This window comes from Podarcis bocagei, assembly GCF_964188305.1.
Source record: "Podarcis bocagei genome assembly, chromosome: Z".
NCBI lineage: Eukaryota > Metazoa > Chordata > Lepidosauria > Squamata > Lacertidae > Podarcis > Podarcis bocagei.
In genome coordinates, this window is record NC_138140.1 from 50,670,451 (window position 1) to 50,682,769 (window position 12,319).

The window sequence follows — 12,319 nt, forward strand, 5'->3', positions numbered from 1 at the left end:
TTCTCCAGGCTAAACATGCCCAGCTCCCTTAGCCGTTCCTCATAAGGCATCGTTTCCAGGCCTTTGACCATCATACACAGCACATTGCAGATGCTGCAACAGGAATCTGGTATTTAGTGTCATGGCGCATAGCCTTTGGAATTCCTTCCTGTTAAATATTGAGTGCACACCATCTCTGTTGTGTTCTTGCTTTTAAGCAGACATCTTTCCCAGGCTGCATCTGTCCTGGATGCTTTTAAAATATGCCTTTATTGTTTTCTCACTTGCTTGCTACCCTGGGCTTTACTTCCTTCCTGCTGCTGCTGCTTCAGTTAGTGTTAGTGTTGGACCTTCCTTTTGTTGAACTCAGAAGTCCATGATCATAGAATCATAGAGTTGGAAGAGACCACAAGGGCCATCGAGTCCAACCCCCTGCCAAGCAGGAAACACCATCAGAGCACTCCTGACATATGGTTGTCAAGCCTCTGCTTAAAGACCTCCAAAGAAGGAGACTCCACCACACTCCTTGGCAGCAAATGCCACTGTCAAACAGCTCTTACTGTCAGGAAGTTCTTCCTAATGTTTAGGTGGAATCTTCTTCTTGTAGTTTGGATCCATTGCTCCGTGTCCGCTTCTCTGGAGCAGCAGAAAACAACCTTTCTCCCTCTTCTATGTGACATCCTTTTATATATTTGAACATGGCTATCATATCACCCCTTAACCTCCTCTTCTCCAGGCTAAACATGCCCAGCTCCCTTAGCCGTTCCTCATAAGGCATCGTTTCCAGGCCTTTGACCATTTTGGTTGCCCTCCTCTGGACACGTTCCAGTTTGTCAGTGTCCTTCTTGAACTGTGGTGCCCAGAACTGGACACAGTACTCCAGGTGAGGTCTGGCCAGAGCAGAATACAGTGGCACTATTACTTCCCTTGATCTAGATGCTATACTCCTATTGATGCAGCCCAGAATGCTCCTGATCAATCTACCATACTGTCACCCAGCATCAGTAAGTGTAATTGCACTTTTATCCTGAATAACATTTGAGCAGAATGGTGAAATACATGAGTAAATTATTTGGGCAGGAGCGAGTTTAACTGCCTGGCGGTCATCTTCCCAACTATACTGCTTGTGAGCGAAGATACTTTGTGCTATTTGGGAAAAGATGTCTCTGCTCATCCACCCTCATGCACAGAGACTGAACACTGCAAGGTTCAACATCTGCTCGCAAGTTCTTCTTCTTCTGGTCTCAGGGGCTTGAAGGCAAGAGCTGCTTAAATGAAACAGTGGAAAAATTCAGTGCAGCTCAGACTGGGAAGCAGATGTAGCTATGACTGCCTCCCTGCCCCTTCCAGCAAATGAAAAGGCTTTCCAATGTGAAAGCCTCTCCTGAAAATGAGTCACTTAAGGATTCTCTTTTGATGCCCCCCATTCCTTTAGCCTTGCCAACTGACAAAAGATTGGGGGAGGGAGTGATGCCAGTATGGGTTCAATGACAGATGGGACTGCCTGTCCTTTTCCCCAGATGCCTGCCCCCTTTCCACCCTCATTTATTTGTTTGTTTGCCAAGTGCGTGAAGTTGAATGTGCACAAGTTACATGTGTGTAAGCTATGGGCTTACTGTACTCCTTTTGCAGACTTAGGTAATGCCCAAAGTGGTGAAACTTCTCCTTTATTTAGGGAGTTTTACTTCCAAACTGATAAGTACTCAAGCCACCCAAACACGTACCTTATCCACTTTTTTTTATAGAAAAAACAATCGCATAAGAGCACACAGCCATAATGAAAATGCAACCAGTCAAAAGTCAGGCTCCTTACTAGGCAGCTGCTGACCATTAATGATAGAAGAACAAAACACACATTTGACTACACAAGGATTATGAAAGAGTTTGCATTTTATACATAGATTATGTACATCAGTTTTGGACACGTGGGTCTTTTTCATGCTGATTCCAATAGAAAACTATTTACAGAAGAAAACTAAAACAGGACTATTTTCAATGAACATACACTTGTTGGAAGCTCTAGCAATAAAGTAGTCCTGGGGAAAAAGCAAGTGTTAGAAGAGTCATGTACAAGAAGATGAATGGGGCGGTGAAGCATCTTACAGAACATGAACACAAAGCAAATTAAAATGCAACACCAAATGGATATCGAAATATATAGATACACACACAGAGGAAAAAAGTATAGTCCCTGACTGCTTCTCACCACTTTGCTGCAGTTGTACTCAGTTTTGCACACATTTACACTTAAGCAGCTATGTTGATTTGGCTAAAGTTGAAGGGAAGATACAAAATAAATGAATACTGACCAAGTAGTAGATTCAATATTTAAAAATAAGCAACCCCGCGTGCTCCCAACCAACCCCGTCCCATTATTTTGTCTTAGTTCTACAGAGTACGCAAGAGTTTGCACTTCTTCCCATTAATCCCATCACAGCCCAGCACCCCAGTCTCTTTTGCAGAATGTGTAACACTCACATCTCACACCGTGGTAGCAGCACAGTGCAGTAAGTCTGCCATTCTTCCTACAATACTGCATGGGTTTCAGTAACACAAATGAGCTCAGTGGTTTGTAGTTTAAAAGTGCCACCACACTGAGAATTTGGTTTGAACAGGAACACATTCATATGGAGAATGTCGTGTATGAAATGGATCTCAGCAAATCCAGTTGCTGCTTCACCTCGCCAATTTTTGTAGGTTTGTGACAGTTCATTTTTTACACCCACCCATGCCAAGAAATTAGCAGAGCCTGAATCCCTGGAGATCGCAGGACATTACAAAGTAAGTATTCTATGCACACATGAGTTATTGGGAAGCATCAAACGGAGACTAATTTGTCTGCAAAAGGCAGCCCCAGGAGAATGATTAAACCTGTGTTCCATGAACAGAAGAAACAGGTTCGTGTAAGAATTGCTGTGCTTGGTGAATTATAAAGTAGTAAAAGAAAATAATGTACAACCTCTCTCCTAAATTAAAACACTACAATTTTGTCATTTTGGCAGCCCGGGTGTGTGTGTGTGTGTGTGTTTTACATATCTATAGATTTTGCACATATTTTTAGTCCTTGTTGGAAGACAGAACACCTTTATGTTAGAGTGAAATTTCATCATTTAAAAATTAATAAAAGATCTCAACACCTACAAAAAGAACTTTCCAAATGAAGGAACAATAAATAGGTATAGGCATACCAAATATTTATTTTAATATACTTCAATAAAACCTGTTAATTGCATTTTAATGCAAAACAAATGGGATGGGGAACTTACACAGCATGTAATGCTCCTACCCCCATGTACAATACCAAGTATATTTTACAGAAGGTTTTCTGTATACCTGTGTTAAATGCTGGTGGGTGCATCAGAAAACAGACATTGATAAATAATTTATTGTTCACCAATTAGGAGTGGCTTCACAGATACTATGAATCTAGTTTAATGGCATAATCTAATTATGTCAGTCAGGCCCAAGATTGACAAGTGGGGAGGGAGTGATATTTTAGCAATTCCTAGTGTCCTCCCAATACTAACATTCTTACTTTGAGGAGTCCAACAACAACTGGGGACCCAAGTTTGAGAAACACTGTAGTAGAAAATGCTCTACCTGTCTCTTAACACTGTTTTTGTATATTCCAATGGCTTACTCCGTAGACCAGGTGTGAGAAAACTTTGGGCCTCTTGATAGTGCTGGACAGAGATGATGGGAGTTGTTGTTCAGCAGCATCCAAAGGACCAAAGGTTCCCAACCTGCAACACCTTTTTCAAGGCAGGATACTAATACTATTATGGAGGTGATTTAACTGTGAGAAACAGCGTTCCCTTTTGTGTTCAGAAGTGCACAATTGTGCATGTTGGAAGCAAGGAGGTTTGCTCTTATTGGGGAAATGGTAAAAATGTCCTTCTTAAAAATAATAATGGCCACACCTACCATTATCTTATTATCTAGACCACAGTGCACTCTGAACCTTTAACGTGCAGAATTTTGCAGCTTGCCAATTTTTGGCAAATGAGCAAAATGAGAATCCTGGAGAAATTAGAGCTCCACAAAAGTAATGGGCTTAGATGTACTGCTTGGTTTGCTTATGAAAAGGGGGTTAATATTCTAGGCTAGGACCCAAAACTCCACATTAATACAGTGACTGAAACTCTCGTCCCCCACCCCTACCCCCACTTCAAACCAAACCATTTTTGAAACCAAGAGGAATGTCACTAGTTGTTTGACTTACAGCCTGGGTATACAAATCACCATCTGAAGGACGAGGGCTTGGATTTTATTTATTTGTAATGAAGAACAAAAGAGAATAAACACTTTCATGAACAAGAGAAAGGATAGGAGTGAGAGGAGGAGGAGGAGTGAGCTGTGACATCTCAAAACAGAATCCACTTTTGTACATTGTGGTGTTTGAGTGCTGCATGGTGGAATGCCTAAAAATCTTGAGGTCTGAGCTCATTCTGTATCCAACTGCACCCAACATCACACCAGCTTTTTCTATTAAACTGTGCTAAGGTGATTTTAAATTTCACAAAATCTACAAAAATGATATTTATCTTTTCTTTCTTGTAACAGACTGAAATTAAACCTTAAAAGGTTTTCAAAGCTAACATTAACTAAAAATACAATTATGGGGAAAACTGTGAAAGGAAAGGTCTAATCTACAACAAATCATGCTCTATTTAAAAGCTTCATGAAACAGTTTAGTGTGCTTTTTATTTGGCTCAAGGATGCCATCTAAGGCCTGCCTTAGGCTCACAACACACGCTTGAAGGGAGGAAGAAAAAGCAGCTAGTCACAAAGTTCACTTTGCACATATGTTGTGAAAGCATTCAAGACCCCCTGTACCCCTTTTGCCCCACACTACAAATTTAACCCAGTAACTGTTATGTGGTACTGCAGCCAACAGCAATCCAACAGAGAGTTCCTTGGGTAGTGGAGAGTTAAGAACAAAGAAATATGTTTTATCATTTGGACAAGGAAGAAGAATTTAGTTTATTTGAAAATTGCAGACACACAGCTCAAAAATGAGAAAAGAGTCTGGCTTTTTCCATTTAATTAAATAAATGTATACAATCATACCTCATGTTGCGTCTGCTTCAGGTTATGTCTTTTCAAGTTGCGTCCTGTGGCAACCCGGAAGTACCAGAACAGTTACTTCTGGGTTTTGCCGCTTGAGCATGTGCAGAAGTGCTAAATCGTGCTGTGCATGTGCGCAAACGCTGCGCTTCTGGATGTGAACGCTTTGAGTTGCGGACGTGCCTCCAGGACGGATTATGTCCACAACTCGACGCAAAAATCCATACATGACAAAGAACCAGCAATGGGTTGGGACTCTTCCACTGTACAGTGAAGTAATTAAATGAAAGGTTAATTTCAAAGACATGGTAATTTATCTCATTTCTACCATTCTCATCACACTGTAGAGCAAAAGGGGGAAAGTTACGGGAACACCCATTGTGGCACTGATGGATTTGTCTCCAAGGCCTGTAAACAGGGCACAGAATAGCTTCTAAAATGATGGGGAGTAGAGATACAGATGGACTGATTATAAGAGGTGCAATCTCTTACTAGCCGGGATGTGTCGTGTCATAATGGACCTGCTTCATGAACTGTGGCTCTAGTACAAAGGGGTAGTGGAGGGGGGTGGACAGGAAAAGAGGAGCTATCATCTTGCCTTATGATGCATGGCCATGCATTGCTGCTGCCAGGATGTAGCAATCCCCTTCCTCCTTTTCACCCTGTGCCCAGCAGCTGTTCTTTCCCCCAACTCAACACTTTTGTTACAACAGAAATAAAGGGAGAACAGCAAATAACATGGGGGAACAGGAATCTCTCCTTGCCCCTCACAAGCAAGCAAGCAAGCAAACAAACAAACAAACCTGATTTGCAGCTTTAGGATTACTGACCACACAGTGCAGAGGGAACAGCTCAATGCCCTGAACCAGCCAGCTGCCCAACGCTTTTGTAAATATTGCAAAATAGAGCTTCTTTAGGGCTCAGTTTCACTACTCCGTAGTAACAGAAGTCAGGAGCAAGATGTAAAGTCCTGACAAGTCACAATATAAACCTGAGATTTATTTATTTGGCAGTTTTACCTCAACATCCTTAACTCATAAGCTTCTGTACGACTCCCATTTAAATCACGCCATATGTCACTGTTAAGTGTCAGACAATGAAAATAATTTAAAGAAAGTGGCATCCATTGTCCAACAATACATTGAAAAAATGATTAAGTATCAAATTAAATAGGATAAATAAAAGCATATTTACAATTTTTTTCTTTAGAAAACCAAACCTAATAAATTCAAACTGTGCAAACTGAAGAACATCCAACACTCAGATGTTAGTCCTTTAAACTTTACGTTACCAATCTTACAAAAACCTAATATTCAAAAATACACATTGCATCTATTGAGACACAAAGAAATTGCAAAGAAGTTTAAGACTAGTAAAAGAGTTATCACAGGCACTTCACATGTAAACAATCTACAGTACAACTGAAAAAAAATATTTTGGCACCAACCTAGAATACTGAAAAACCCACATAAAACTTGTCCTTTATACTGTATCTTATTCTGCCATCATCATCATCAATATCATCAATATCAACGTCATCATCATCATCATCTGCCCAACTAAAATACGGGAGATGGTACAACAGCAAGAAGTGCAAGAAATTAGGGACACAATCTTCTGGAAACTGGAAAAAAATGCATCACATGATTTATCATCCAGATTTCTCACACCATGCTGCAGTGATTCTTTTGTTGTTGTTGAAAAAAATGTACATAAAATAATTTTAGACTTCTTTTAATGAAAATGTGATTAAGAGCTGCTATGCATATTATATTTTTAGCGTGGCCCCATAATGCACACACTAAAACCATAATATATGCAAGACAGCATTGCACATTTTTCAAAATGCATCCATGACAAAGAACCAGCAACGGGTCGGGACTCTTTGCCATATAAAAATCTCCAAAGCTCTATGTTTCTTGTTCATTATAAAACGTGTGCAGCAAACCTAGGAGACAGCCTAACACAGTGTAGCATAAAATAGGAAAAAGAAATAATGAAATATTAATAAGAGAACTCAGAATGTGTACTACGTTGAAAAAGAGATTTTGATAATCTCAAAATCCCTTATGGCTCTGGATTAAGCAAGCAAGCAGTACAATTCTTTACCATACTGGAAAACTGTCAGTTTAACATAAACATATGTTTAAAGTAAGGCGCGGTCTACAGGTGAAACTCAAAAAATTAGAATATCGTGGAAAAGTTCATTTATTTCAGTAATTCAACTTAAAAGGTGAAACTAATATATGACTCATGACATGCAAAGCGAGATAATGTTAAGCCTTTATTTGTTATAATTGTGATGATTATGGCATACAGCTAATGAAAACCCCAAATTAACAATCTCAGAAAATTAGAATATTAAATGAAATCAGCAAAACAAGGATTGCAAATAGAGCAATATTGGACCTCTGAGAAGTAGAAGCATGCATATGTACTCAGTACTTGGTTTGGGCCCCTTTTGCATCAAATACTGCCTCAGTGCGGCGTGGCCTGGATGCTATCAGCCTGTGGCACTGCTGAGGTGTTATGGAAGACCAGGAAGCTTCAATAGCAGCCTTCAGCTCTTCTGCATTGCTCGGTCTCATGCCTCTCATCTTTCTCTTGGCAATGCCCCATAGATTCTCTATGGGGTTCAGGTCAGGCAAGTTTGCTGGCCAATCAAGCACAGTAATCCCATGGGCACTGAACCAGGTTTTGGTACTTTTGGCAGTGTAGGCAGGTGCCAAGACCTGCTGGAAAATGAAGTCAGCATCCCCATAAAGCTCGTCTGTGGAAGGAAGCATGAAGTGTTCTAAAATCTCCTGGTAGACGGTTGCGTTGACCCTGGACTTAATGAAGCACAGTGGACCAACACCAACTGATGACATGGCTACCCAAATCAACACAGACTGTGGAAACTTCACACTGGACTTCAAGCATCTGGCATTGTGTGCCTCCCCATTCTTCCTCCAGACTCTGGGTCCTTGGTTTACAAATGAGATGCAAAAGTTGTTCTCTTCAGAAAAGAGGACTTGGGACCACTGAGCAACAGACCAGTTCTTTTTTTCTTTAGCCCAGGTAAGACGCTTCTGACGTTGTTTCTTGTTCAGGAGCGGCTTGACAAGAGGAATACGACATTTGAAGCCCATCTCCAGGATCCATCTCTGTGTGGTGGCTCTTGATGCACTAACTCCAGCCTCAGTCCACTCCTTGTGAAAGTCCCCAACATGTTTGAATGGTCTTTTCCTGACAATTCTCTGCAGGCTGCGGTCATCCCTGCTGCTTGTGCACCTTTTCTTCCACACTTTTACCTTCCACATAACTTTCCATTAATGTGCTTCAATACAGCACTTTGGGAACATCCAACTACTTCTGCAATTACCTTTTGAGGCTTTCCCTCCTTATGGAGAGTCTCAATGATGGCTTTCTGCACAACCGTCAGGTCAGCAGCCTTCCCCATGATTGTGCTTCCTACTGAACCAGACTAAGAGACCATTTAAAGGCTCAGGAACCCACTGCAGGTGCTATGGATTGAATAGCTACTGCACCTTTTCACAATATTTAATTTCTGAGATTGTTAATTTGGGGTTTTCATCAGCTACACGCCATGATCATCACAATTATAACAAATAATGGCTTGACATATCTCACTTTGCATGTCATGAGTCTATCTCATATATTAGTTTCACCTTTTAAGTTGAATTACTGAAACAAATGAACTTTTTCCACAATATTCTAATTTTTCGAGTTTCACCTGTACAATATCTGGCCTGCAATCACTTCTGATGGCTTAGGGTGTTCCTCTGAAGGAAGCTGAACTGGAATCAATCCACATCAACACACATCATGGCAACAAGTTGGTTCTCTGAGTGTCCTGTTACAGGCAGGAAAGCTGTGATGCTTTAGATGAAGGTATTTCAAGAAGAGCTTGAACAGTAACTCCAACTTTCACAAGGCCCCTTTCTTCCAAAATGTGATGGGGCAGGCAAAGTCTTTCCTAGGAAAGAAAATGACTTTTCAGTATGGTTTGTTGCTGTTAATGCCCATACAGACATCCTAACTTTCCAGAATAGCAATTTACTCAAATGTCCTACTTCCTCAGGGATTGGGAACCTCTGGTCCACACCCAGTTACAGCCCATGGAGGCTTCCCTTCCAGCCCTTCCTCCTACTGGAACAAGTTAAAGACATTCCTCCTCTCCCTCCCACAATTGTTCATACTTTGAAGAAAGGCCTGCCCCCAGCAGCTGTTGAACTACAACTCCCATCATCCCTAGCTTGCAGGACCAGTGGTCAGGGATGATGGGAGTCGTAGTCCAACAACAGCTGAGACCCACGTTTGAGGAACATTGGACTAATATATCTTGCATGAGTCTGTTTTATTAATAAGTTTTCTCAGCTTATACTAATCAACAGCAAATTCTTCATCATTTGAACAGGTCGTCACCCCCAAACCTATAAAGCCACACTATTGCTGAGGTTTGCTCAAGTGAGATGGGGAAACCTGTGGCCCTCCAAATGATACTGGACTCCCAATTCCTATCAGTCTCGGGCAAAATGACCAGTGGCCCAGGTTCACCCCCTGGCATTTCCAGATAGGGTTGGAAGACTTCAGTGTGAAATCCTGGAGAGCCATTGCCAATCAGTAAAGTAAGTACTGAGCTATATGGACCACTGGTCAGAGTCCTGGGAAGGCAAATTTTGGAAAAGGGATGACAACATCCCTTTCCCAAAAGATCTAGCAAAAGCTAAGCTGATCTGGTTGGTCAATCAGAAAATCATTTCAGCATTTTTACCTGTGGGACACCTAGTTTTTTGCAAGCATCAAGGAAGTTTTCAACATTTCTTCGGCACTTTGCCATACTGAGTTTAGGCTGTTAAGAGGGAGATACAGCTGTCATTATTCATATTTTTGCAAAGAACTTGAAGCTTTACATTACAAATATACAATAGCAGAAGCTCTGATCACTTAAAACAGTGGTCTTCAACCAGTGTGCAGCAGCACCCTGGAGTACCTTGAATGATGGTCAGGGGTGCTGTGGGCAACACTGGTCTCTGTCCCTCTTTCCTTTCCTCCCTTCTCTGATGCCCTCTCACGTCTCTGCCTACCAAAGGCTCGCACAGCTTTTTACTGCAGCAGCCCTTGCTATAAGCTCTGCAGGCAAACTCTGGGAGGCACCTCTCTTGGGGGGGGGCACCGACTCAGAGACCAGGGACGGCAGCAGTGGCTGCTCGGAGGGCTGCCAGCTCTGCAGGCAAGGAGTGGTGTAACTGGGCTCCTGAGCCCGACAGGGGAGCCACAGAAAGAATGTAGTTGGTCAAGGGAGCCATGGACTCAAAAAGGTTGAAAACATCTGTCTTAAATTATCACTTAAAGCAACTGATCTTAACGCACAAGGTTATAAGGATGCTTACATAAATGCATTGTGAAGGGATGTAAAAAAAGGGAATGGCCGTGTCTGTTTTGAGAATAGATGGTTTACTCACCACAGCTGGTGATGGGACATGAATACTGGCAACAGATCGAGGTCTTATATGATTGGCTAAATGGCACAGAACCACCCCATCCATTAATGCTGCTCCAATGTCATCTGGCAAACTGACCTTCAATCGCGACTCTAGATTCTAGGAGAATAAGAGAGTACAATAAGGATAATGCTCATTTCAAGGCCACTTTAAAAGAAGCCAGGTTTCATATTTTCTGTGTGTATTATTTAACTAAACACATTCAAATGACATGAACGTTAACTCTGCAAACCAAGGAATTCATTTCAGACAGAATAAAATTACATTGCGCAGCTGCTTTATTTGTTCTCTCTCTTCCCTTAAGTGCTCCATTTTCCTCCTCATTGTGAATCCGGGGTCTGCGGCACTGTAGTCCTGGCGAGAGCGGCCAAAAGCTGCAAATGGAACGAGGAAAATCTGAGGAGGTTTTGTTTCCTTAACTGCCCTGTTCACAAGAGTCACTACCAGCAAGACAAAAAGCCACTGATATTAAAACTAATCTCAGTAAAACGTTCCTGTACCACTTGATAACTTGAATCAGAAAATACCTGGATGAAGAACACTCTGGATTTATGCAAATCAACAGAAATCAAGCATATTGCTGACAGTGTGGTGAAGCATATACAATTCCAGTTGTGTAAATGGATTCTGACTTGGGCTCAAACAAGCATATAAACTACTTTGTCCCAAGAGAGATCATTACTCCATCTGGCCCAGGACTAGCTACTTCAAAAATAGCTCTCCAAGATCTCACAGTGGGGCTTGGAAATATGTCTGCCTGGGAGCCATTTTACTAGTGAAGGAGGAGATTGCAAAGCAAGGGCTCTGCAACACCAAGGCTCAACTCACATCTAGCCCCGCCCCCATCCACTCACCCAGAGGTCCCAGTCTATAATTTTTTTTTATTTTTTTTGGGGGGGGGGTCTGCTTTGGTTCAGGGTGGTGCCCAACTAAGTCAGGCTTAAAAGCAGACTCAGGGACATCAAGCCACAGCAACTAATTTTAATGGGTCAACTGAGCTAGATACAACCAAATAACCTTTGCTAGTTTTGTTCAATCTGCATATGACTATTCACATCCTCCCTAACCACCTCTGTATGATTCTCTGCTGAAAAATCACCTTCTATTGTGACTATTTGATTCTCCTACAGCAGTTTGTGAAGGACTTCTCATGCAATTTCAGCATATGTGAAAATATATGGATTATATATCCCAGCTTCTAAGAAACCCACAGCAAGACTGATAAGAGCAATTCTATCCTTTTGCCACCTCCAAAATAACCTATTATGCATCCCTTAGATGTTCAGTATGTGTGGAATGGTGCCTACCTGATCTGGGCTTCAGTCCAAAAGGACCATGAGAATTGCCATCGGCCCTTTCATAATCCTAGAGGTGGGGGGAGAAGGGGGATGTCAGAAGGCCCCAAAACATAACTAAGTCACACAGAAGATTGTTTTCATGTGGCAAGTACATAGTCTTCCTTGACTGAAAGGGGGAAATGTTTTAATTTTTTTTTAAAATTTAGCTCAATTATAATACTGTATTTGGGGAGATGCTACACCAAGATTGCTCACTCCTTTCTCTCTTCTCTGCATGCGTAACAAACATTGGCTGTCGCCAGGGGAAGCCCCAAGGAAATGAACTGGGCTTATACAGGAGAATCTTTTCTTTGGAACACAAGCAACACTTAAAACATGAATTCATCAATAATTCATTCAATAATTATTATTTTTTGGTCATGAAAATAATGGGATATACCTTAAGCAGTTAGAAGCTTACTTTTCTGT

The 12,319-nt window shown here is 41.5% G+C and overlaps 1 protein-coding gene across 6 annotated transcripts in view; it reads right to left on the reverse strand.

Annotated features, from left to right (window-relative positions):
* Positions 1-6,014: 6,014 nt before the first annotated feature.
* Positions 6,015-12,319, reverse strand: part of LRCH2 (leucine rich repeats and calponin homology domain containing 2) — a 58,190-nt gene continuing 51,885 nt past the window's right edge. For all 6 annotated transcript variants that reach the window (XM_081180433.1, XM_081180435.1, XM_081180434.1 and 3 more), the window contains 5 exons: positions 11,861-11,918; positions 10,818-10,927; positions 10,515-10,652; positions 9,824-9,901; positions 6,015-9,025 (listed from right to left, as the gene is read on the reverse strand). In XM_081180433.1, coding sequence (XP_081036559.1) covers positions 8,906-9,025; positions 9,824-9,901; positions 10,515-10,652; positions 10,818-10,927; positions 11,861-11,918 — 504 coding nt within the window. In that variant the 3' untranslated portion in view covers positions 6,015-8,905. The remainder of the gene's footprint in view (positions 9,026-9,823; positions 9,902-10,514; positions 10,653-10,817; positions 10,928-11,860; positions 11,919-12,319) is intronic.